General features: G+C 42.4%; 3 protein-coding genes across 4 annotated transcripts in view; all 3 read left to right on the top strand.

Moving 5' to 3' along the window:
• The first annotated feature begins 2773 nt into the window (after positions 1-2773).
• Positions 2774-6153, top strand: mgat1a (alpha-1,3-mannosyl-glycoprotein 2-beta-N-acetylglucosaminyltransferase a). Its single transcript, XM_033639723.2, has 3 exons — positions 2774-2991; positions 3626-4558; positions 4800-6153. Exons 2-3 carry the CDS (start codon positions 3926-3928, stop codon positions 5496-5498), a joined length of 1332 nt encoding a protein of 443 aa, XP_033495614.1. The 5' UTR covers positions 2774-2991; positions 3626-3925; the 3' UTR covers positions 5499-6153.
• A 1223-nt stretch (positions 6154-7376) lies between these two features.
• The window catches only part of gabbr1a (gamma-aminobutyric acid (GABA) B receptor, 1a), a 121139-nt gene continuing 105439 nt past the window's right edge, over positions 7377-23076 (top strand). The window contains exons 1-3 of one of the 2 annotated variants that reach the window (XM_033641000.2): positions 7377-7437; positions 20010-20096; positions 20364-20428. In XM_033641000.2, coding sequence (XP_033496891.2) covers positions 20018-20096; positions 20364-20428 — 144 coding nt within the window. In that variant the 5' untranslated portion in view covers positions 7377-7437; positions 20010-20017. Of the gene's footprint in view, positions 7438-15065; positions 15425-20009; positions 20097-20363; positions 20429-23076 lie in introns of those variants that run through there. The other variant, XM_033641001.2, reaches the window with a different exon arrangement.
• sh3bp5la (SH3-binding domain protein 5-like, a) lies at positions 7429-14438 on the top strand. The gene is made up of 6 exons (XM_033641002.2): positions 7429-8054; positions 8541-8603; positions 9045-9173; positions 10540-10704; positions 11843-12016; positions 12293-14438. Exons 1-6 carry the CDS (start codon positions 7821-7823, stop codon positions 12836-12838), a joined length of 1311 nt encoding a protein of 436 aa, XP_033496893.1. The 5' UTR covers positions 7429-7820; the 3' UTR covers positions 12839-14438.

Genomic DNA, 23076 nt, shown 5'->3' with positions numbered 1-23076 from the left:
GATTGTTTTTTTTTTTTTCAATGTGCAATATTTTGGACTAAAAATATAAGCGCCAGTGTTAAGCCACTTGCATAATGCACTTTCCACCTTTTTTAAGGATGTGCTGTACAAAGTCATGATGGAAGAATGAATTTAGATCCTTTACTTTAGTAAGAAGTAGCAGTACAACAACGTAAAAGTACTCTGCCCTGCATTAAAAATCCTCACAAGTGAAAGCACTGAAGTATTATCAGCAAAATGAACTGAAAGGATCACAAGTAAAAGTACTCACTGTGCAGCAGAATGATGTTTGTCAGTGTTACATTATGATATATGCAATATTAGCAGTGGTGGACAGCAACTAAATACATTTAATTAACTTTTTACTGTGTTTCAGTAGAGTTTTGTGGCACTTTACTTGGGTGTTTCCATTTTATGCTTCTTTATATTTGTACTCTGCTATATTTTAGAGGATTTATGGTCATTTTTACTCTACAAAGATGCAGTTATTTGAAAGCTCAAGTCACTTTAGAAATAAGATTTTACATATCAGTTTCTGAGACACAAGTATTAACAGAACATTTTCTGTTAATACCTATGTATGTACAATTTTTCCTAAAATCAAAATACATGTTTTTTCTCCTACCTGCAGTGCTATACATTTGCAAAACTCAACAGCCATATCTTATTCCAGAATTCATGAGCCAGTTACTAAAGATAATCCACAGACCTTGTTGTGAGCCATTTCATGTAGGAACTATTTTCTTTCTACCAAACTGCACCCGCCGACGTATCACTGTGCAAAAGGAAGCGTTAGCTAGCTAGTTAGCTAGCTCTGTGGTGCTGTGTGAGCTTTTAGTAGATGCACACTTCCTTCTGCGTGATGATACAGTTGGCAGGTGTAGTTCGGGAGAAAGAAAATAGTTCCTACATGAAACTGCTCACAACAAGGTCTGTGGATTATCTCGAGTAATAATTAAGTAAGTAATCATGATTTCTGTTGAGAGACATTGCTGTTGAGTTTTTCAAAGTTTTTGTTGTTGTTGCGTTGAGCACCACAAGCTGAGTGCCATCTAGTTACATTATATTGGAGAGAAGGCAGACATCTCTACGGCTGATTTCTCAAACACTCTGCAACTCACACCAAAACAATCTAGACTGGTCTGGTCTGGTATTACTAACCATAATGCAATGAGCTAGCTTTGTAAGACGTGCCTCCAAGCGTGTCTCACTGGAGAAGCAAGTTGTGGTTTGGGGGCTGCAGTAACCTGGGCTTCCATAACACCTCGCAGTGCCACAGACTGATGGCCTCCATGTTACGCCGCATTGATGCAGTTGATGAAGGCAAAGCATTCGATTTACTGGTCCATCTACGTCCCAACCCACACCTATGGTCACGAGCTCTGGGTAGTGACCGAAAGAATGACGTTGCGGATACAAGCGGCCGAAATGTGTTTCCTCAGAAGGGTGTCTGGACTCAGCCTTAGAGGAAGGGTAAGGAGCTCGGACATCCGGAGGGAGCTTGGAGTAGAGCCGCTGCTCCTTTGTGTTGAAAGGGGTCACTTGAGGTGGTTGGGGCATCTGATCAGGATGCCTCCTGGGCGCCTCCAGGTAGAGGCATTCTGGGCATGTCACACTGGTGGGAAGCAACCTGGGCTTCCATAACACCTTAGCAGTGCCACAGGCTGATGGCCTCCATGTCACACCACACTGATGCAGTTGATGAAGGCAGTAGGAGTCCTGACTAGGTACTGAGTGCATAAATGAACATACTTCTCAGAAGGTGGACATTTCTGTGTTATAAATTCTTTTTTGTTTGGTCTTATGTAATATTCTAATATTTGGAGATACTAGATTTTGATTTCCATGAGCTGTAAGCCATCCATCCATCTGTCCGTCCGTCCATCCATCCATCCATTTTCATCCAGTTATCCAAGGCTGAGTCGTGGCAGCAGCAGGCCAAGCAAAGCACCCCAGACGTCCCTTTTCCCAGCAGCGCTTTCCAGCTCCTCCTGGGGGACCCTGAGGCGTTCCCAGGACAGATGAGATTTGTAATCCCTCCAGCGTGCATCCTACCAGTGGGATGTGCCTGAAACACCTCAAGTGGGAGGCGCCCAGAAGGCATCCTGATCAGATACCTGAACCACCTTATGACCCCTTTAGACGCGAAGGAGCAGGGGCTCCCTCCAGATGTCCAAGCGCCTTACCCTTCAAGGCTGAGCCCAGCCACCCTTCTGAGGAAACTAATTAAGCCATAATAATCGAAATTAAAAGGAAAAAGGCTGGAATATTTCACTTTGTATTTAATGAATGTAGAATATATTAAAGTTTCACCTTTTGAATTAAATTAAGGGGAAAAAATATTTTTTACTACTTTACTACTACTTTTTGAGATGCACCTATATACACATAGATGTAGATAGAGATACAGATATATAAGCTGTCAGGCTACGTATTGTTTTAGTGTTTGTCATGAGGTAGACTGAAGGGAAGACATGTTCCTCCATTGAACCAAAACACATTTGCCTTTTTTCCCCTTGCAGCTGATGCAAATTACAGGAGCCTCTCTGCAGCTCAGACAGATAATGTATGTTATTACATTAGCTACATCTCTTCATCGCCATATTTCGACGCCACGGTGTGTGAAAGCAGACAGTAAATGTTGACAAAGACATTACAAGCTACTGTTCTCCTAATTAGCTCCGCAGAGAGCCGCGCAGACGTCAAACTGTTGTGTAACTTCTCAAGGTGACAGTTAGGGCGGGACTTCCTCCCGTGACTGCTCTCTACCCAGGAAGTCGTCGTGTTACTTTCCCTCCTCCTCCTCCTCCTTATCCTCAGCCTTCTTTTTCCAGTCTGGCGAGAAACAAGAGAAACTGAAGGGGTGTTAAGTTGCTTCAGTATTCGGGAAACTAGCGAGAGAAAAGCTCCACCCGTCCTGTCGGCTCGTGTCGCTTAAGTTTGCCGGTTGTCATCGAAGAAATGGCCACAAGAAGAAGACACGCTCAAAGGGTAAGGGCTAATTTCAACACGCTCCTCCTCAAGCTACAGTATTTACAGTCTGTCGGGTATAACCTGTCTGCTTAGCACCGGGGAGGACAGCGAGCTGGTGTCTCGGTGTCTATGGCTGTTTCTTTTCTGTCTTAAAACACACAGTTTGGTGTATCTGTAGCGAGGCAGCCACAGGTGATAAGAGAAAATCGATCAGGGACAGTTGGGTGAATCATCACTCCAGTTCACATGAAGCGACTTCCTACGAAACAGCCATTATCATAAACTGGTTTCCTGCTTTCACTCGTGATAAAAAGTGTTGTTGCACACGTGTTACTTTCTCGTCATTGTCACTGTTATTGCAGCCTTTATTTTCTCAAAGTACACTATGTTCTTGCCGTGTATATAAAGCAACCTGTCACTTAAATCATCTAGTATTCCAGCAGCATTTGCACTCTGCACCACGTCATTGCTGTATGCTATATTTGTATATAGCAGTCAGATGTTTTACCTTTGCCTAAGCTTTGTTGTGCTTGTTTTTGCTGACTGTCTACTTGTGTGAAAGCAACAAAAAAAAAACTCAGATTCCTTGTATATGTACACATATGTTGCTAGTAAAGCTAATTCTTCTTCTTTTGTTTTTCTATTATTTCAGATGGAAGAGGATATTTTAAGTTGAAGATCTGCCCGAATGCAAATTTACTCAAAGATGAGTCCTGTCCTTCATCGTTTTCTGTCCATCTCTGCCCTCGTTGACACTGTATTGTGTCCTTATAACTTTAGCAACTGCCCAGTGAGCCAAGAAACTGCGACTCCAGGTCTCTGATTATGTGCTTGTGATGGTACACAGGCTGCCCTTCACATATCCCATTCCTATTGTCTGTAACAAGGACACATCTTTCTATTCAAACCCTGTCCTCCTGAACCCACCTCCCTCCTTTTGAGTTTCTGGGCCATGCTCCGCAAGAGAGGCTCTCTCATTCTTTGTGGTACGTTCCTGTTTATCACCTGGAACGCCATACTGGTGCTTCTGCTGTGGGGCAGACCCCCACCTGGCCAGCCGGACGAGCCTGGCGGAGGGCAGAGAGAAGTGGCTGAAAGGCCCACTAATGATATGGTGGGAGATGTGCTCCGAATGGCAGACACGTTCGAAGCGGAGCTTGAGAGGCAGAAAGAGATCCTGCTGCAGATCAAGAATCACCAGTCATTGTGGGAGCCGTCAAACAGAAACAAACCGAAGGTTGTTGTCCCGCGTCAGCCCGTCATTCCTATCCTGGTAATCGCCTGTAACAGGGTCACCGTGAAGCGCTGCTTGGACAAACTCCTGGAGCTCCGTCCTTCAGCAGAGCTTTTCCCAATCATAGTGAGTCAGGACTGCGGACACGCTGAGACTGCTGAAGTGATCCGTTCTTATGGAAGTCAAGTAATTCATCTGAAACAGCCAGACTTGTCAGATATCGCTGTGCGGCCAGAGCACAAGAAGTTTCAGGGTTACTACAAAATCTCCAGGCACTACCGCTGGGCTCTCAACCAAGTGTTCAAGACCCTTTCTCATTCCTCTGTTGTGATTGTAGAGGATGACCTGGAGGTAATCATATCATCAACTAGTACTATTAAATTGCTTCAGTTAATGCTTTCATAAGTATTATACGAGATTAAAAAGCTGATGGATGAATTTAAGTGTTCGCTCTTTTATATATCGATATAAAAACAATTTATACATTCCATTTTTCACAGCCGTTAAATTATTCAATCCTTCAAACCGTTAAAATCACTTGTTGATAGGGGTCATTTTAAACTGAAATTGACTTATTCATCTCCTGCTCTAGGTGGCGCCAGACTTCTTTGAGTACTTCCGAGCCTTGCTGCCAGTCCTGAAATCTGACCCCAGTCTTTGGTGTGTGTCAGCCTGGAATGACAATGGCAGAGATGGCTATGTGGATCCAGGTAAGGCTGACCTGCTCTACAGGACAGACTTCTTTCCGGGTCTGGGGTGGATGCTCCTCAGGGAGGTGTGGGAGGAGCTGGAGCCCAAGTGGCCTGCTTCATTCTGGGACGACTGGATGCGTCAGCCAGAGCAGCGCCGCAACCGTGCCTGTATCCGCCCAGAGATCTCCCGAACTTTAACCTTTGGCCGGAAAGGAGTGAGTCTGGGTCAGTTTTATGACAAGTACCTGCGATACATTAAACTGAATACCGAATTTGTGCCTTTCACCAAGTTAGACCTGAGTTACTTGAAGGAGGAGATGTACAGAGAAAATTTTGAGAAGGAAGTTTACAGTGCTCCCGTGGTTGCATATGAAGATGTTAAGCAGGGGAAGCTAAAAGGACCCGGGCCCTTCCGCCTTCAATACTCAAGTAAGGAGAGTTTCAAAATGCTGGCCAAAAACCTGGGTATCATGGATGACTTGAAGTCTGGAGTCCCAAGGACAGGATACAGGGGGGTTGTCAGTTTCATCTCAAGAGGACAGAGAATCTACCTGGCCCCTCCTCCAGGATGGACCCAGTATGATGCCACCTGGAGTTGATGATCCAAAAGCAAGTTTATGTAGCCTTTTTGTAATCTCTGAATGTCAGTTGGGAAAAGCATTCCAGACCAAAGACTGATGTCCTTAAAGTTTCTTTGATTGAATCACATTTATTCTAGATTATTGTCTTAAAACGCAGAACAGATTGTCTCTCTTTCTGGTGTTAGGGTAATTGCCAATACTACTCAGGTCTTTTTCATTATTCCAAAACATTTCTTACAGTGTAGGAAGCAGCCTAAACAGTATGTTAGACAAGACTGTCGTAATTCACCAGAGATCTATTTTTATATTCTGCTAATTGTGCACATGACACTCATTAATGCATTCAATGCAACTACCTAGTTTGCCACTTTTGTTTAAATTATTTGGTAGCCTACGTGACCTTTTTTGTGTCTGGTACAAATATAAAAATATAATCTGTGGTATGGTTGCTTATGGTGGTGGTGATTGGTCATAACTGCAGTATAATCTCACATTTGATTCTCATTGTTTATGCCTTCTATTAAAATCAGTTCTTCCTGCTTACATTTTAATGTCACTTAATTCTGCATAATGATTCTCCAATGTAGTACACATTGCAGGTTTATCACCTTGCAAACTACAACATCAGTGTGTTTGTATATTTTTTGGAATAAAAAACAATTCACAATTTTGATGACTTGCTTAATGCAGTTTGCTTTCAAAGAAGTAGTACCATGTTCTCAGTTGATTGCAAATTAAAAGGTTTGGGCCCCCAAAGTGATTAAAACTAAAAACAGAAGGTAAACAAAGGTTAAAATTTCCATTTAGTAGATATCCTCACAGTTCTGCATTACAGGGCCCTCAGTATTCTGCTCACATCTGTTGTGAAGTTTGAAGAAAAGCTTTGCTTAAGTAAAACGCCTGTTTATTCCAGCTTGTTTAAGGCATTACTGTGCACTTTACACTGAAACAGGAACTTGTTCCTGCTTAAATTTGCACACACATGGTGCTAACAATCCATTTCTTTAACCGATGGTGGGGGATTTCCACTGTTCTTATTTGACTGTTTCTCAGAGGTATCTTTGTTTCACTTGTCAGTGTGGATGAGACATTGTTTAGTTCTCCATGTAGAGAACATTTTTTTTGCAAACTATTAATACAAAATAACATCTATTTGTAAAGGGGAATTCCTACAACACAAAACCATGAAGGACCATTTGAAAATACAGAAAAATCCTCTCAGCCATCTGACTTCAAGCTTATATGGCAGGAGGAATTTGACTTAGTTTTTTTTCTGCATTGCTTTCTAAACTTTCACAGAAATAGACATAACAGCTACAGACAAGGACAACAAAGCTGAACAAATCAAGGCAAAGAATAGACATGACTATTGTATACACTTTTATGAGAAAAAATACATATAAAAAGCACCAATGACCAACAATAAAAACAAAATAAAAATATAACCTCTATATACAAGTCAAGTGTTCTGTCAGCTGTAAACTAGACAAATAGTGCAAAAATTAACACATACTGGATACGTATGGACTTGATTATGTGTACATGTCTATATACTATACATACAATATGTAGGATTAATACTGACTAACATAGTATGTACATATTAAAAAAACAGGCACATTAAAAACTAAAACTATTATCTATAATGGTAGTAGTGGATGTTTTGTTGTTCCAGGGTTATTGACAGACTGATTTACCTGTCTACAACAAGCAAATACAGAAATATAGTGAGAACACACGGTGTATTTCAAATTAGCTGTATATTTGCAGTGCAGGCCCAGACAGGAATTAATTTCATTTTATAGCTGTGACAGTGGTGTGTGTGTCTACGGCAGACGACGTGGGTCAAACATATTAGCGCGTCCGTATCCGAAGCTCCTCTGTTTACTTCATTTGAAATGATGATGTGAGACCGAAACCGCTAGCTAGCTAGCCTAGCTAAAGTAATGAAGAACCGGTAAGAGATGGAGGATAAAACACATATGATGGGGGGACATACTGAGGGGTCTCCTTTTACTTTTCATCTCATGGTAGCTATTTGTTCTCATTTGTTTGCTGTAAAGTAACCGTTAAATTCTCACTGACGCCGTTAGCCTGTTAGCGTGCTAGGCTGCAGGCTAGGCTAGCTGTGCAGTGGGCTCGTGTTTCTGTGCGATTTGATATGGCAGATAGCAAACTCGACAACACTCGCCACCACTGGAGGTATTTTCCCATTTACCCCTGCTGAGTAACACAACAGCTGTTACCAGGACCGGCTATTAGGTTAATTAACGTTAGCCATCACGTCTGTTGCTTAAGTAACCTTAGCTAACGCCGCTGCAAGCAAAACTGTGGCCTGGAATGGAGCCAGGCGATTTGCGGGAGAGCCCCGCCGGGTCCGGGGAGTCAGATGCGGGGGATTGGAGGGAGGTAATTCCCGGTGGGGACGAGGAGGTCAAAGCTGCCGAAACTAATGGACCATCACTAGAATCGGCGCTCAGGGACACATGCGAGGATGGTGAAAGCGAAAAACAAAAAGGAGTGGGAGAACAAATACACAGCCCCTATGAGGAAGAACTGGACCCGAGGATCCAGGTATGTGCACCCGGTGTTTGCTCTGTTAGTGGTCATCTAACCTCCATCAAGCCATAGCTGTGACATGAATTAGCCAGGATGCAATTGGTAACGGTACTTGGATGGGTAATAGTAGACTGATTTTGGCTAAACTTAATGAAGAGGTAGCTATGTGTCAGAATAAACCCTTTCTCATCTATTTGTTGTGCTTTGTTTTAATTCCATAGCTCTGTAATCAGTGCAGATCCGGTTGTCAGATCAAAAGTGATTATCTGGATAGTTAATTGCATTGGCATGCACTTTAATTTCAGCTCCAAGTTTGTACCGCCCTCGCATCACCATCAGTCAGACAAGCCCAGCATTATCATACTACATTATAACGATAATACCTGAGATACTAACCATAGCTAATCTAACCAGACTGTATGTGTTAGAGGAATATAAAAGTTTCTTCCTAGTTGTTTACAAAGGCTTAAAGCTGCACATTATTTTTCTTTTTTCCCACAGGAAGAGTTGGAGCATCTCAATGAAGCCAGTGCAGAAATCAATAGACTAGAACTGCAGTTGGATGTGAGTAAAAATACAAATACCTGAATCACAAAACCCCTGCTCCATCTAATTAGGGGCATTTGTTCAGTCTTCCTACAAATGGTAGAAAAATATGGAAAACAACTTGAATAAAAATGCTTTGATTTTGAGAAAACAAAACTCATGAGAAATGTTAAAAGAACAGTCACTACCACCCAAGGAATTTCTTGCTGTCTCTGTTGTTGAATATTTTATCAGTCTGCCCAGACGGTGCTCATCAATATGGTAATTTTGTTTTCAATATCCCTAAGCTTAAGGTCTGGAAAAGTCAGATCTCATAAAATGGAAAATGTTTTGTTGCTGATAACTTGACACTTAAGTGAATTGATTGCTCACTTGCAGCTACACTTCTGTGTGGAATTGAATCAGTCATACCATTACAGGTAAATCTAATCTTGTCATTTTCATGCATTAACCATCCAGGATGCCAGATCAGGGTACCGGAAGATCCTCACAGAGTCTGCCAGGAAGCTAAATGCTCAGAGCTCTCAGCTTGGTGGCTGTATAGAGAAAGCAAGACCCTACTATGAAGCTCGTCGCCTGGCGAAAGAGGTACACAAACAATATGTTACTAGATATGTTAACATGTGGTTAAAATGTTGTTTAAAAGGGATAGTGGAGTATGTGAGCCTTATTTTTTGTTGTTTTGAGGGGTTTATATCAATCTGTAGCTTTCTAGAAGTGTTCCTTATGTCCACAAATCATCCCAAATCAAATTTTGGTTGAAGTATGTATGTTTAAGCATCAAAATGCTTTTTTCCCAAGCCCATCTGAAACCATTTTCCCGTATGACCTAATGAAGGTTAGTGCATGCTGCTTACATATAAACCCATGAACTGCTGTGGACACCATGTTTGTTTGGTTCTAAAAATCACACAAGCTCAACGATCAAGTCGACAGTTGACCAGCAACTTCCACGTTCTGAGAGGTAAATGTTTATGTCAATCAAGTCTGGTGGCTTTGAAAAGGGCAATATAACAGCTTCTGTTCAGGCATCAGCACTGTAACCAACATCACCATATTTTGGTAATGGCTGAGTGGGTGGTTCCAATTGAAAAACTTGGAAAAGAATGCAATTAGACCTGTCCTTTAAAGAAATCTTCTTCGTCAAAAATACAGTTTACTGTATCGTTAATCAAGAGTTTATGATACTAAAATTAACATAGTACCTAGTACCCTGGTATCAAAGTTCTAGCCACAGTGTAAGCAGGGCTTTCTGTAGTGTCCTTGGACTATCTCTCCCAACTACATTCAGGAGTGTAGAAACCCAGTTGTTGAGACAGCCTTGGAGGTGTTCAGGGATGCATTTGTCCACATATGTGGTGTAGCGTTACTGCAAATGCATTCCTGACCGCACTGAAGAAGTGTTCATTGTTGTTTTCTGCGTACATAGAGTGTAGCCTTACAAATCCCCAATATACTGTTCTCTACCCATACCACAGTACAACAATGTAGACAAGATTTTGATGGTCACATATTCTTCGAATTGCAACTATTTCCTTTTTAAACATATTAAAGTAAATCTAAGAAGGGATGAGCGCTCTGATCACAAACGGTCACCTAATATGCATGTGAGATTGATTCTAATGTAGGTGTGAACTGCTAACCAACATAACTCGTTGCCCTGTACACAATCTGGATACAAGATACCTGTTTAGATCCTATTTCTTATGGGAAATTGTAAACAGTTAAAAATATACATTTAAATACAAGGCAATTGATTGTTTTTCCTTTACTTACCTGTATCTACATGGTGATGGTGATGGACTTAACTTCATTAAACTTTTAAATCAAAAACTGATTTATAAATACATCTTGACAGATTTCATTTGAATTGGACTCAACAGAATTCAGGGTCCTGCCTTTGTCATATTCCACTTCTGTAGGCTGTAAACATTTTTTTTTTTGCTCTCTGTAGGCACAGCAGGAGACCCAGAAGGCAGCTTTGAGCTACGAGAGAGCGGTCTCTATGCACACGGCGGCCAGGGAGATGGTCTATGTGGCAGAGCAGGGTCTGATGGCTGACGGCAAGAACACCCTGGATCCCACCTGGCAGGAGATGCTCAACCATGCTACCTCCAAGGTAACAGAGGAGGAGAGACACCGGCTATAAAATGATGACACCAGACTTGGGTTGAGTGGCAGTGTCTTAAATTGGATGATACATGTTTAAAGCAAAGTAAAACATTCACTTAAGTGCAAAGAACAAAAAATGTCAAGGGGCCCAGACACACCAAATTGACATCAAAGAATGACAACTGTTGGTGTCGCTTCACGTTACCTATGCCTTGGCCAAAAAGTTGCACCTGAACACACTGCAAAGACTACAATCGACAGCCAACTAGCGTGGACGTTCTGCCTGTGTGAGCAGAAATAACTACATACTAGCAGGCAGCAGTAGTCTGTATTCATCATTGAAAAAGGGAAACCTGAAGACCAAAAGGATGGATACAAGATGCTAGTTAGCATGTTTGCAGTATATTTGTGGTACGCTAGCAAACAGTAACACAAACAATTATGAGTTGTTTCTGCTAAAGAGCTCAATGGCTAAAAAATGATCTTACATGATATAAAAAGTTTGTTTTGGTCTCACTTCCTCTTGACTTTAGCTTCCAGTTTACTTTCCACACTTCCGTTTCTCTTCTCGTGCCGTAAGCTGAACTGCCAGTCGAGTGACTTCAGTCATTGGACAAAAAACAGCCCTCAAAGGCCAACTAGTGCCAACAATGCGGACACACCACACAAACCAGGGTGTGTCCTGCTCACTGACGACTTGACATTGACTGATAGACGAACGTTGGCTTGGTGTGTCTGGTCCTTAAAACATGTTGGATAGCGACATAGGAATAAAACAAGAGGCTGAATCAGTGTAAGTCCATCACCTTGTTGTTTATTTGAGCCTTTTTACATATACTCAACAAAAGAGGAATAGTGTTTTAAAAAAAAAAGTACTCCACTGATTTAGCATTGCACTCCTAAAACACTGGCAGACTCACAATGGAACATTTATATAAGGATCAAACTTTGTGTACCTTTTATGTTCAGTGTCAAGTGTATGTTATGTGAAAATGCAATAAACATATTTGTCGTATGCTCCACTGTAACAAAAAACTTTAGTGGAGACAATAATTGAATAAAGAGAGAGGTCGATACCTTGTACTTATTAACGCACTCTGCTATGTGTGTGCATTTAACATCCTGCCCCTGCATGTCTCTCACAGGTGAATGAAGCCGAAGAGGAGCGACTCCGCAGTGAGAGGGAGCACATGCGTGTCACACACGCCTGCCAGGAGGCCGAGGCACGGGTTCAGATGCTGCAAAAGTCCCTCAAAAGAGTCATTGTGAAATCCAAACCTTACTTTGAGCTGAAGGCCCAGTTCAACCACATACTGGAGGTAATGCAGACACAGGGAGCCCTCTGTTTGCGAAGCCTGAAGCAGATACAAGATGTTCTGTAGTGTGCCTTGTTATCCGTCACTTCCAGTTCTCCGTTTTCATAAGAAAATAATCATTTGTGTTGTAAATGTGCTGCTGACTTGACAGAAAATGCTGCAATGTATTCTGTATGTTATGGATTTACTCGAGGTCACTGTTAGGTTATATACCTGTTTGGCATAAAATCAATGCTGAAATTGATGATGAAAGCTGCTGTGCCCTCTGTGTGACTCCAGGAGAACAAGGCCAAAGTGCTGCAGCTGGAACAGCAGGTAGCCAAAGTGAAGACCCGCTACTCCATCGCCTTACGCAACTTGGAACAAATCAGCGAGCAGATCCACGCTCAGAGGGGGAGGGACCAGGCTGAGGGAGGATGCACCACTGCCTGCGCCGGGCGGAGCCCCCCTGTTGGAGCTGAGTCCGACACCAGGGTTAAGAAAGAGGGTGGAGCCTGCGGCGGTGGCAGTGCAAGGGGGATGGATCGAGCGGATGCAGCCATCGACCTGGAGAAATACAAGGAGAAGGAGAATGAAAAGGAGAGGGAACGGGCAGGGTCGGATTCCCTTTCGGTCTTCAGCCTGCAGACCATTGCTTCCGACTTGGAGAAATATGACTCCATCGAGCACCTCGGGGATCTCAGCGACGTAGGGAGCGTAACTGGGGATGAGGGGGAGAAAGAGAGAGGAGTAGTGATAGATAGAAGGGACAAGCTCTCGGAACCAACCGCCAAAGAGCGGCAGCAGCAGTTCTATAAGCAGCACCACCGAAGCTTCAGTTTGTGAAGGTGTCGTAGATATGAAACAGTTATAAACACTGCAAAAGTGTGAGTTTAAAAAAAAAGTACAAAGTAGGGTAAACACCCCTAACACATAGGTACCAACCAAAGTATCAGATAGTCAATTAGCTGCAAATCTAAAATTGGAGTGATGCAGTTGTAGGTGTATGATATGATGGTGTAAATAAGCACACGCGCGTTGACTGACAACACATTATTCTAAAGCTGACATTGATCAATAGTTCATATTGCAGCCTAGTTAGAACACTACTGGATTCTAAAGCGCTTTCAACCCTCCAGGACAAGTATACTGTATATTCACTCCCTCTGAGGGATCCTGGGTAGAATTTGTTCCCTGAGCATGAAGGAACAGCGAAGAATGATCAAAAGCCCCGTCTGAACAGACATGTTTAGAAAGGCATCATTTCTTACTTTCCCAGGCTAATCGTTGATCTAATTTGTTGAGACTACTGAAAACAAAACCCTCCATTGCCTCCCCCTCCGGTCGCGTCGAGTCTTATCAGCGATTGCTTCAAGGTAGAGGGGGTCGCTCCACACACACCGAGATCCACACTCCACCCGCATCAAGTTAGTGTGCAGGGAAAAATGACAAAAACGATTCTCTGTCAGTGCAGAGTGAAAGCATGTTTGAATTCACATTTCCTATATTTATTTCCTGTAACATGCTGCAGGCAGTGCTTTGTTATTTTTGGCACGAGAGAATGCGTTTTTTGAAAATTCCTGAAATGGTGAATGGATGGAAGACGATAAGGACTCTTTCCACTCCGACAGCATGCACTCCTAGTTAGCTATCTCGACGGATGTTAATGACATGTATCCAGGGCTATATGCTGAGACAAAAACTGACACCATTAAAGCTAAGATGATAAAGCTGCAGCCATGTTTGTTTTTCTTAGTATGTCATTATGCTGTGGTCTTATGGTGCAAAAAGCCTTTTCCCCAAATGTATAATATTTGGATATTGTTTACATTTGTGTAAGTGGATTTCTTTGGCAGCGATTTCTCTTTTGTTGCCTTTTAAAAAAACAAACTTGCCCGTGTTGTAATTTGAAGTGTGCCTTGACACAGAACAAGTAACAAATTTAGCATGAGGAGCACTTTGCTGTTAACTGTAGTTCTGTTTAGAACCATTTAAAGAACAAGTGTGCGCCCTGTTATGATTTTTTTAAAAGAATGTTTTAACAATCTGATTCACCCAGGCGCCGTTTTCCGATGAGACTTGAAGAGTTTGTTTTGATTTCTGTTTTTTATGACATTGTACTTTTCAAAGTGTGTGACGCAAAGCGATGAAGTCAAGAAATGACTTGTAAATGTATGTAATTACTACAAAGCTGGAAAATATTGACATGTACAGTTACCACGTGTTTCCTGATTTGAATGTTTGATGAGTTTGTTGTACAGATGTTCAGCACAGTTTGTCGTGTGTATTTAAACCATTATTGTCGCAGTTTATCTGAAACACCTCACCTTCACTCCTGTCTTAACAGTTAGTTCTCACCCTTTTAACGGCATTTGTGAATTAGTCAGAATGTCACTCTCAGATTTATGCATTGCCATATCTATAATCAATAAACCAGATCATACTTCTTGGGCCTGTTTCCCTATTTGTTTGATACCTTGTGGGACTTATTGTAGTGGTATGTGTCAGGAGGCAGGTTAGGATGTGAATCTCTGTTTTACAGATGCAGGAAGAGTGGTGTTGAGAGACAGAGGGAGAGGTTATGTCTTCCTCAGCCTTCCTTCAATAATTCAGCAGATGTATAAATATGAAGCAGGATGCGGATCTCAGAATAGATGGCAGGAGAGGAGCAGAGGGTGGCGGAAAAGACACAAAAAGGGGAGATGAAGGAGGCGATGGGCTTTGATTTAATAGCTGACCAGTGTTGTAGAAATGACTGATTGTCGCTTCGTCGACTTAACTCCGAGGAGCTTTGGAAAAAGGCTTAACAATGTAGTCACTGTTAATACCACAGCGCCATATCTGCACCTCCATCCGTGTCTAGTCCTCCTGCCGCGATCTAATTATTAACGGTGGGATAAATCCACAAGCTTATCATAAACCCAAAGCCGCCTCGTAAGATTCATTGTGATATTTTACTGTTGTGGGCCCAGACCTGTTCCATCCTGGGAAGGAGGGAAAAGATACATGCGTGAGAGAGGCACTGTTACGCACGGTGCGTCTCCATCATGACGTCGTGAATTAGCTCAAGATTGTAAGAGTGGGGGGGAGAGGAGAGGAAAAAAGGAGGGGAGTGTGGTGAATCGGTGTTTCGTCGTTTATGGGGGATGCGTTTGTATATAGTGCATGTATATTTTTTTGTATGGATTTTTTGTCATTTCTTACCTTTGCCATGCGTAACTGCAATACATGGAAAAAGCCCGAGTGATTTTGTTGTTGTAACATCCTGTTTACGAACGGAGCAGCTTGCACATTTATAGCCATATTAATATAGCCATAAAAAATCGCTGTAAAGATGCATATTTTTACCAAATAATCCGACACTGGGCTTTCCCTGGCGGATCCACCCCGGAGGACGTACTGTTATCTTGACTGAGCGCATCGAAACTAATAGTAAGTACACATGCTACAGCTTTGCTTCAGGGGGGCTAGATGCTACTATCACTGTAGGTCGTGATGTTAGACCCCATTTATTCAGAAAATGCTCCATTTCCCATGCAGATAATCTAGACAGATGCCAAATTCGTTCTTCATTTTGTATGCAAAGGCCATTCGTTTTCGATGGGCACAGGCCAGATTTGTTTTGAGTTCCTTCTTGCAAGAATCACTGCATTAATGCTTTAAAAAGAGACGATGCCAGGGGGGGATTTCGCACCTTTAAAACAACATACAGTCGCTTTAATGACGAGATATGTTATTCCACACGCTACTTTTGGGAGCCGTTCATATAAGGACTATACGGGCTTGCTAGTATGGTCGGCCTTCCTCTACAGGCCATCACGGATTCCCTTGTCAACAGCCGACAAGTAACTACCGGTAGCATACGGTTGGTGGCACCCTTACTGTGACCCTCACGTCTCAATAGTTCATGCTCAGCCATGCACAAAACACAGCATCTGAGTCTATGTGTGTGTGTGTGTGTGTGTGTGTGTGTGTGTGTGTGTGTGTGTGTGTGTGTATGTGTGCACCGTGTGGCCCTGCTCAGAGCTTGGAAATAGCCACTATATGCTTCTCAATATGAAGCTGTGTTTGGTGCTGAAATGGACCGGATCATCCCTTTCCCACTGCAGCTTCCGGCATTATAAACACACAAGGAAGTGGGCAGTGTCTGTGCAGTATCAGAGGTGGATGTGGATGGGGCTGTAGGTGTTTTTGTAACGAGGCTGCGGTGTTTGGGAGCAGAGGAGGCGCTGTCCGTGGTGCTGAAGCCTTAATTGCATTTCAAGCTCGAGGCTAGTCGGCTGGCCCCCTTCCTCCTGTCTGCTCAGTGCCGCTGCAGCCACACTGCTGATGGAGTTAGCTGGCTTTACGCTGGATAGGCTGCTTCATCCGCGCTACGCTCACTCGCACAGTTTGCTTTTATCCGGCTCAGTGTGTGTGATCGCTGATATTAATGACTCCTGCTGGGCTGTCCCCCCCCCCCCCCCCCCTCTTTTTCTCTCCACTGCCTCCCCCTCCCCTTCATCCCTCACAGGACAAAAGCACACACTGTACGCAGCCAACACACGCGCCCCCACGCACACACCAACACACGCATAATACACACTCTCTGGTGGTGTCTACCTCCTGCATGCTTCTTGTCAGTGAACTCTAAAAATACACTGGATAATGCTAATGAAGTATCCAGCAGAGTTTGTCTGTCTTCCACAAGCAAGCCTCGTTGCCATCTGTCTCCCTCACTGTGGTGCCTTTGCTTAGTTATGCCCCCAACCACCCACCAACTCCACCACACACACACACACACACACACACACACACACACACACATACATACATACATACACATACTAACCCCCCCTCCACCCTCATACTGCCTTGTTAAGTGTACGGATGTGTTTATATTTGTGCATGTGTGACAGCCTCATAAAGCAACATTTATTATTCAAGATTGCAAATGAGGAGCTATATATAGAGTGTTTAGCATTGATACAGTTGGTTGTGTTTGTGTGTTTCCCTGCCTGCCGGCACTCGAGGCGCTGTGGCTCACGGGACTCGAGGGTCTTTTGACTTTTTACTGGTTGGCATATCTCACTCATTCAGCACTCATGAAATCTGCACGTTAGGCAGCAAGTGTGGCGGCTAAGTGGACTGTAGTTCCACCATCCTTGTTAAGTAAATAGTCTTTGTACACATGAACTCGTATTAAATCAATGGACTAGGTTGCCCATCCATGGGGACATTATTCACTGTTTGTTATTTGTTGATATTCTAGTTATTATTTATTGATTTAAAGAAGTATTTCATGGATGGAACGATGGTCTTTCCATAAAACTTTGAAAATACTTTTGAAATTGGTGCTATATGACCAGAGAAAACAGAGGAAAAAGGACAGTGGTGTTTGCTTTTGCTCAAGAGATAGAAAACCTACAACTACCAGAATGCACTGCGCCGCACTGCACCAGTAAATGCTCCTGCTGGTGGCTGATTATTGCAAACTTGGCCATGTTGACATAGGAAACAATATGGCGGCAGGCTGGTAACAAAGAGCCTGGTCTCACTCTGAAGTCAGCGTGAGACACCAATGAAAAAAGGCATCCTTTAACCTTGGCATGATACGCAGCGAGTTGCCGTTAAAGTTTAATGGCACCTGGCGGCATCAGGGGGAAATGCGGTGGGACAAGGACGAAAGTTAAGGCAGCGAATATCTGAGTGGGGCGGGCAGAAGTAGTGGTAGATTTGGCCAACAAACCCCAGCTTTCCCCTGAGAGAGCGGTGTTTGCGACCCGTAAGATTCTACAGCCAAACCCTGTTCTTTATACCTAAACCTAACCTAACCGACTTTGTACTGACGTAGTGTGTTCATTTTGAAAGAGACGTAAATGTGAAATTTCTTGTAAAAATGAAAGTGTATCTTGAAAGAAGACAATGCATGTAACAGGCAGAACTTGACACAGTGTCCCAAAACATCAACAACCAATGCACCCAGGGTACCTTGCATGTTGTATCTGGAATTGGAAAGTCCCTGACCAAGCACGTCAATATGTGACGAGATCGGAGTGAGAATGTGTTGTAACAAATGATCTCAAATTACAGTTATCTTGGTTCATACTTTATCAGCACTGCTCAGTGTTACTGTTTGATCTCAGTATTTTCAGCCTCCATTTTGACAATACCAGAAACAGTACGGCGTCTGCTTTTTATTCACAAATCCTCGTATTAGTGCACTAAAATATGTAGTCAAAACATACAGCAACATAATCTTGGGTTATATTTGATCAGCACTGCCCAGTTTGATCTGAGTTTAGTCTGAGTTTGAGTTTGAGCAAGACAGACGGATGGGTCTTTTATAGTTTCCTTGAGAGAAATGCAGAAGTACAATCTGTAGTTCAAGCAACATCCCGAGGGCAAGCGAAAACTGTTGAGCTGAGAGATGAGCAGGGAGATCTGTGTGTTGGCAAGATGGAGGGAAGTTTATCACAGTTCATTTACATATTCTTTTATATTCTTACACATTGTCATGGTACAAAGCTGGTTGGGAATCAGCAAAGTATGCCTTTAATTGTAGGTATAGGGAAACTCCTCCAATTTAGTCTGTCTTGGGGAGCACTACTGCAAATATGAGGAAAAAAAGTTTCATAAATCCTTGTGTGACTCCAGAGGCAGGAAGTGTTAAAAATAGAGTGGTGCAGGAATGAGTCCTAAAACCAGGAAATGAGTTAGCATTTTAGCACTCCCGGATCCCTCGTCTCGAAATCAATGGGTTTTTGGTTAGATGTCTGAAATAACGTCTGTGGTTACCACAAGCTTAAGAGACTTTCATGTTTTGTTCTACGTCATAATATACGTCAGTGAATACCCCTCATGGGAATTTTGAAGCTTTTAGGTGTCTCTTAAAAAAGGCAGTTGCTAACAAGTGGCTAAATGAGACTACAGAACACGGCTTTACAGCCTTGTGTGGTGTGACGGTGAAGTCATGTTCGCTCTTTTTACTTCTTGCGATTGCATTTATGCTTCAAAAATCATATAGTGTGGTAGTGTTGTTCATTTGTGGAGATTATCTTGCTAAGTATTATACACTTGTGTTTGCCACAGAGCTTATTTCCTGCAATAATCCAAAATCTGATGGAAAAATCCCAGTGGCTTTTTGACAAGGTAACCAGGAGGATGTTAACTTCTGTGTCAGGCTATAAAAAGACGTCATCCCTGCAGCACTCTATTGCCTCAAGTGATGCCAACGGTCAAGTTGCATTGTGGGTAATGTAGGCCCCAAGTTTTGACAAGGAAGAAAACTGCATTGAATTAAAAATATGACATCTGCTGCAACAATTTTATCCTTTTCATTCATGAGTCTGACAGTGTTAGCATAAAGGAGTGCAATGCTAAATCTATGGAAAATTCTTCCAGCATTTCCCCACCAGTGAATGGGTGTGGTGGGTCATTATGCCTCTAAAATCTGTCAACACACATAAACGCACCTCTCTGCCTGGCAATGGAGAGCTTTTGTGTTCACGCTCTACAAGCTGTTCCGGACACTTTCCTGTCCTGACATGAGGAAAACTTTGAAATCTATTGAGTCTGCCTTGGCATGAAATGTTTCTGTGCGCAGCCTTTTTGCAAAAAAATATCAGTGCCAGCCATCAAAACCTGAGCTGAAACTTTGTATACAGGGCTTTTGAAAGGAAGCCAAGCTGGCTATCAACTGAGCCTGGCCTGTCTGCACTGTAAATACAAATAGAATCAGGGAGAGGAAAGTGGACTCATCTTGCAGCTCGTCTTCTCTGTGCACAGTCAGGCAGGTTGAAAAGGGAGCATTCTTTGCCAAAAAGTTGATGCATCCCTTTTTAGAAGGACGGACAGCACTGGAGCGAAAATGACTGTATCTGTGGAGAGTGTAGCATTAATACTGTAAGAATATTTTCTCAGTAACCCTTTTCTTTTTGTCTCCCGTTTCCTGCTCTGTCTTTCTCCAAAACCCCCAATTTCCCCGTCACACTTCCCTACTTTTAAAACCTTTCTCCCCCTCTCTTCTCTTTTTCAGATCCAGAGATGGCACGACTATTGTTTCTGATTATTCTCTATGCTCTTCCATCTCTCGTTGTGCCCATACATAATTCATCGACTGGAGGTAATTTGTGTGTGTTTGTGACTGAGTATGTGTGGAAATCTGTTTGTGTGTGTGTTTATAATATGCCTTAATGGACAGAAGTAACTCTGCAGAGATTGCTAAGTGACCTGAATGAAGCGCTGTAATTTGAGCAGCGAGGAAGGCATTAGTTAAATTGACAATATGTCATGTTGCTGTAATATATCTACATTACTGGAGATAGAGCTTTTGCCTCTTTGCTCTTGCCGTCCTTCATTCTTCTTCCTCTTCTCTTTTGTTTTTTTCCAGGCTGCGCTATCATCCGGCCTCCCAGGGATGGGGGGATCCGCTACAGAGGCCTGACACAAGAACAGGTACAGAGAATACTGTTAGTACTCAGGATCTAAATTACACAACCTCACCTGTCAAATTAAACACATTAAAGGAAGACTTCGCCCACAAAATAACCATTTGTATATCACTTACTCATGCCGTGTTGCCTTGAGTTTGTGACGTAAACGTTTTCTCGTACATCTCCACGGAAAATGGTGAAAATATTGATTTGTTGATTGATTGAGGACCATGTTTGACTATAACAAAACTATATCAAGACAAACTCTCACACAACTTGTACAGTATTCATCCAGTTGATGCTCAGTACTTCCCAAACACGTGCATTTTCATCAAAACCTTACTACATAAATCCTGAAAGTGAAACTTATCTATACTCTCATCAAGGTCAGACTCTAATACTAAGGTTTATAGCAAAAATGCACGTGTTTGGATAACTGAGACTGGCTGCTTTCCGTGGAGGCACGCGAGGAAGTTTTCTTCATTGATTCAAGATAACACAGCATAACTAACTGATATACAAATGGTAAATTTGCGGGTGAGGTATTCCTTTAAATTACACTTTCTTTGTAGATTTTCAAAATAAAAAGCACAGAATTGGACGTATAAAGCAGCACTCAATGTTTCTGCTAATCAACGTATAAACTTTAATATAATCTGTGAAAGTAACATTGATAGCTGGTGATTATTACCTCGTATGAAGAGGGATATTTTAGCTAATGATATCGTAATAATGACTGATGATGTGACAACGTGCAGAAAGAATAGGTGTCACAATATCAGCTGACATTATTATTACACCATCAGTCAAAAATAAGTTGCATCAGTGCATCTAAAACTCAAAGGAATAGTTTGACATTTTGGGAAACACCACAGACTGCATGAAATCAGTGGACGTTGCTGCTGTGATTTGTGGGTTACCGTTTTGGATCCTCCTGCTTTATTGTCTGTTCAACTCTAAATGGGGCCGTAGTTTACAGACTGAACACAATTTTGTATTTAAGAAGACTTGAAACTAGCGATTAAGACTATAAACTCATTAGGTAAATGTGCCTTAAGCCGGGTACCTGCAGGTAGCCAGCATGTGAGGTTGTATTTTGCCTTAATTTGATTTCTGGGTTCAGTTCAGTTAACAAAGAACACACTTGTTGTATCGTGGGTGTTGGGTGATGATTAAAATAAAATGAGAAGGATAAGAATTTAATGCAATGTTTTGATGTTTTAATCATCTGACTGCTGACTTTGTGTGTTGGCTCTGTCTTCTTCAGTCAGGTTCATCACGTGTAGGCATGTTAACTGTGAAGATGTGCAGCTCAATATTATGACATAAGCAGAAATATTAAGTGTTATATCTTTGTTTTTGTTTTAAATGTCACAGAATGATCATTTTGAACATGCTGCCTAACCAAATAGTTTGAACAGCAAATGGTTATTATAGGATTTGCAGTTTAGGGTCAGGCAGCATGTCTTGTGTCAACAAGTCGGCTTGGTTGTGAAACTAACTGGTCATATGTGCAGGTGGCAGTATGGGCAGGTATGGTATTGCACGTCACGGTGCTGGTTCGGAAACAGGTCTTCAAAATCAGACCTGTGCAGGGCTCTGTACTGAGGTAATAACCCAAGTGAAAAGTAGGGTGATTTTCTCATAAACCTCCATCCACCTTACTCCCAGCCCCCATGATGCCTTGTATGAATTATGGGCGCGATTTCCAGCCCTGAACCAGAACCTGCATTTCCAATTGTAAAGTGACCCACTGGTACGCTAATCCTCTTTCCTAGAGTGAAGGTGAAATAAAGTATGTGGAACACACCTCCTGTTACACCTCACACGGGATAATGTGATCACACCTCTGCCATCTCTGACAGCCATCTTAAAGCATTGGTTGTTTTCCTTTTTAATCAGACCTGTCATTCTGGGTTTCATTCTGCTCTGCCAATTCTGATTTAATACTTCTCCACTCTCTAAACTCCTTTGGCTTTCTTACTTCTTATGTCATTACACATATGCGAACATAGTGTATGCATTAGAGTAGGGTGCGCACGAGAATACGGGACAAGTCATGTACCGTATTGATTCAGTAAGGGACAGTGCATTTTATTTTTCAATACAGGATGATCCAGTATTAACGTTTTACAGTGTGGGTGCAGTGTATTCCTCTCTGTAGGCAGGCGATGGAAACTGTACCACTGGTTACAGTTCCGGTTGCATGTTCAACACGCTGTTGTTGAAGTCACAAATTTAGCTCAATCTGGTTGTTAGTAACGTCACAGACGCGGACAGCACAACAGGTACCAGAGCTCCACAGGGACATTGTAGAAAATGCTAATTGATGATGGTTTAATATCTGCTAAAGCAAAGCAGTATTTGCTGAACTGAGTGTGAATTACTTTCGAAATGAACTTCTGTTTGCATTATCATTCCTACAGCAGCACCCTCAGGAATAAGGTGAATACAACTGGACGTCTTTTTGCTACCAGTGGAGTCGCTCTTTGCTGGCCATTTAAAAGAATGCAGGTTTAAGGCACTTTGTGTTGGCTTCACTTTATAGAGCCACACGTTACGTCCACTTCTTTTATACATTCAATAAGAAATGTGCATATTTGCTGTCTTGCTGAGACAAGACATTTGATTCCAATCTCGTGTCTGTGCAGTGAAATGACGATACAGCCA

Source organism: Epinephelus lanceolatus, chromosome 10 (genome assembly GCF_041903045.1).
Source record: "Epinephelus lanceolatus isolate andai-2023 chromosome 10, ASM4190304v1, whole genome shotgun sequence".
NCBI classification, from domain to species: domain Eukaryota; kingdom Metazoa; phylum Chordata; class Actinopteri; order Perciformes; family Serranidae; genus Epinephelus; species Epinephelus lanceolatus.
The sequence above is the reverse complement of the archived record's forward strand: the minus strand, read 5'-3'. Positions and strand labels throughout refer to the sequence as shown.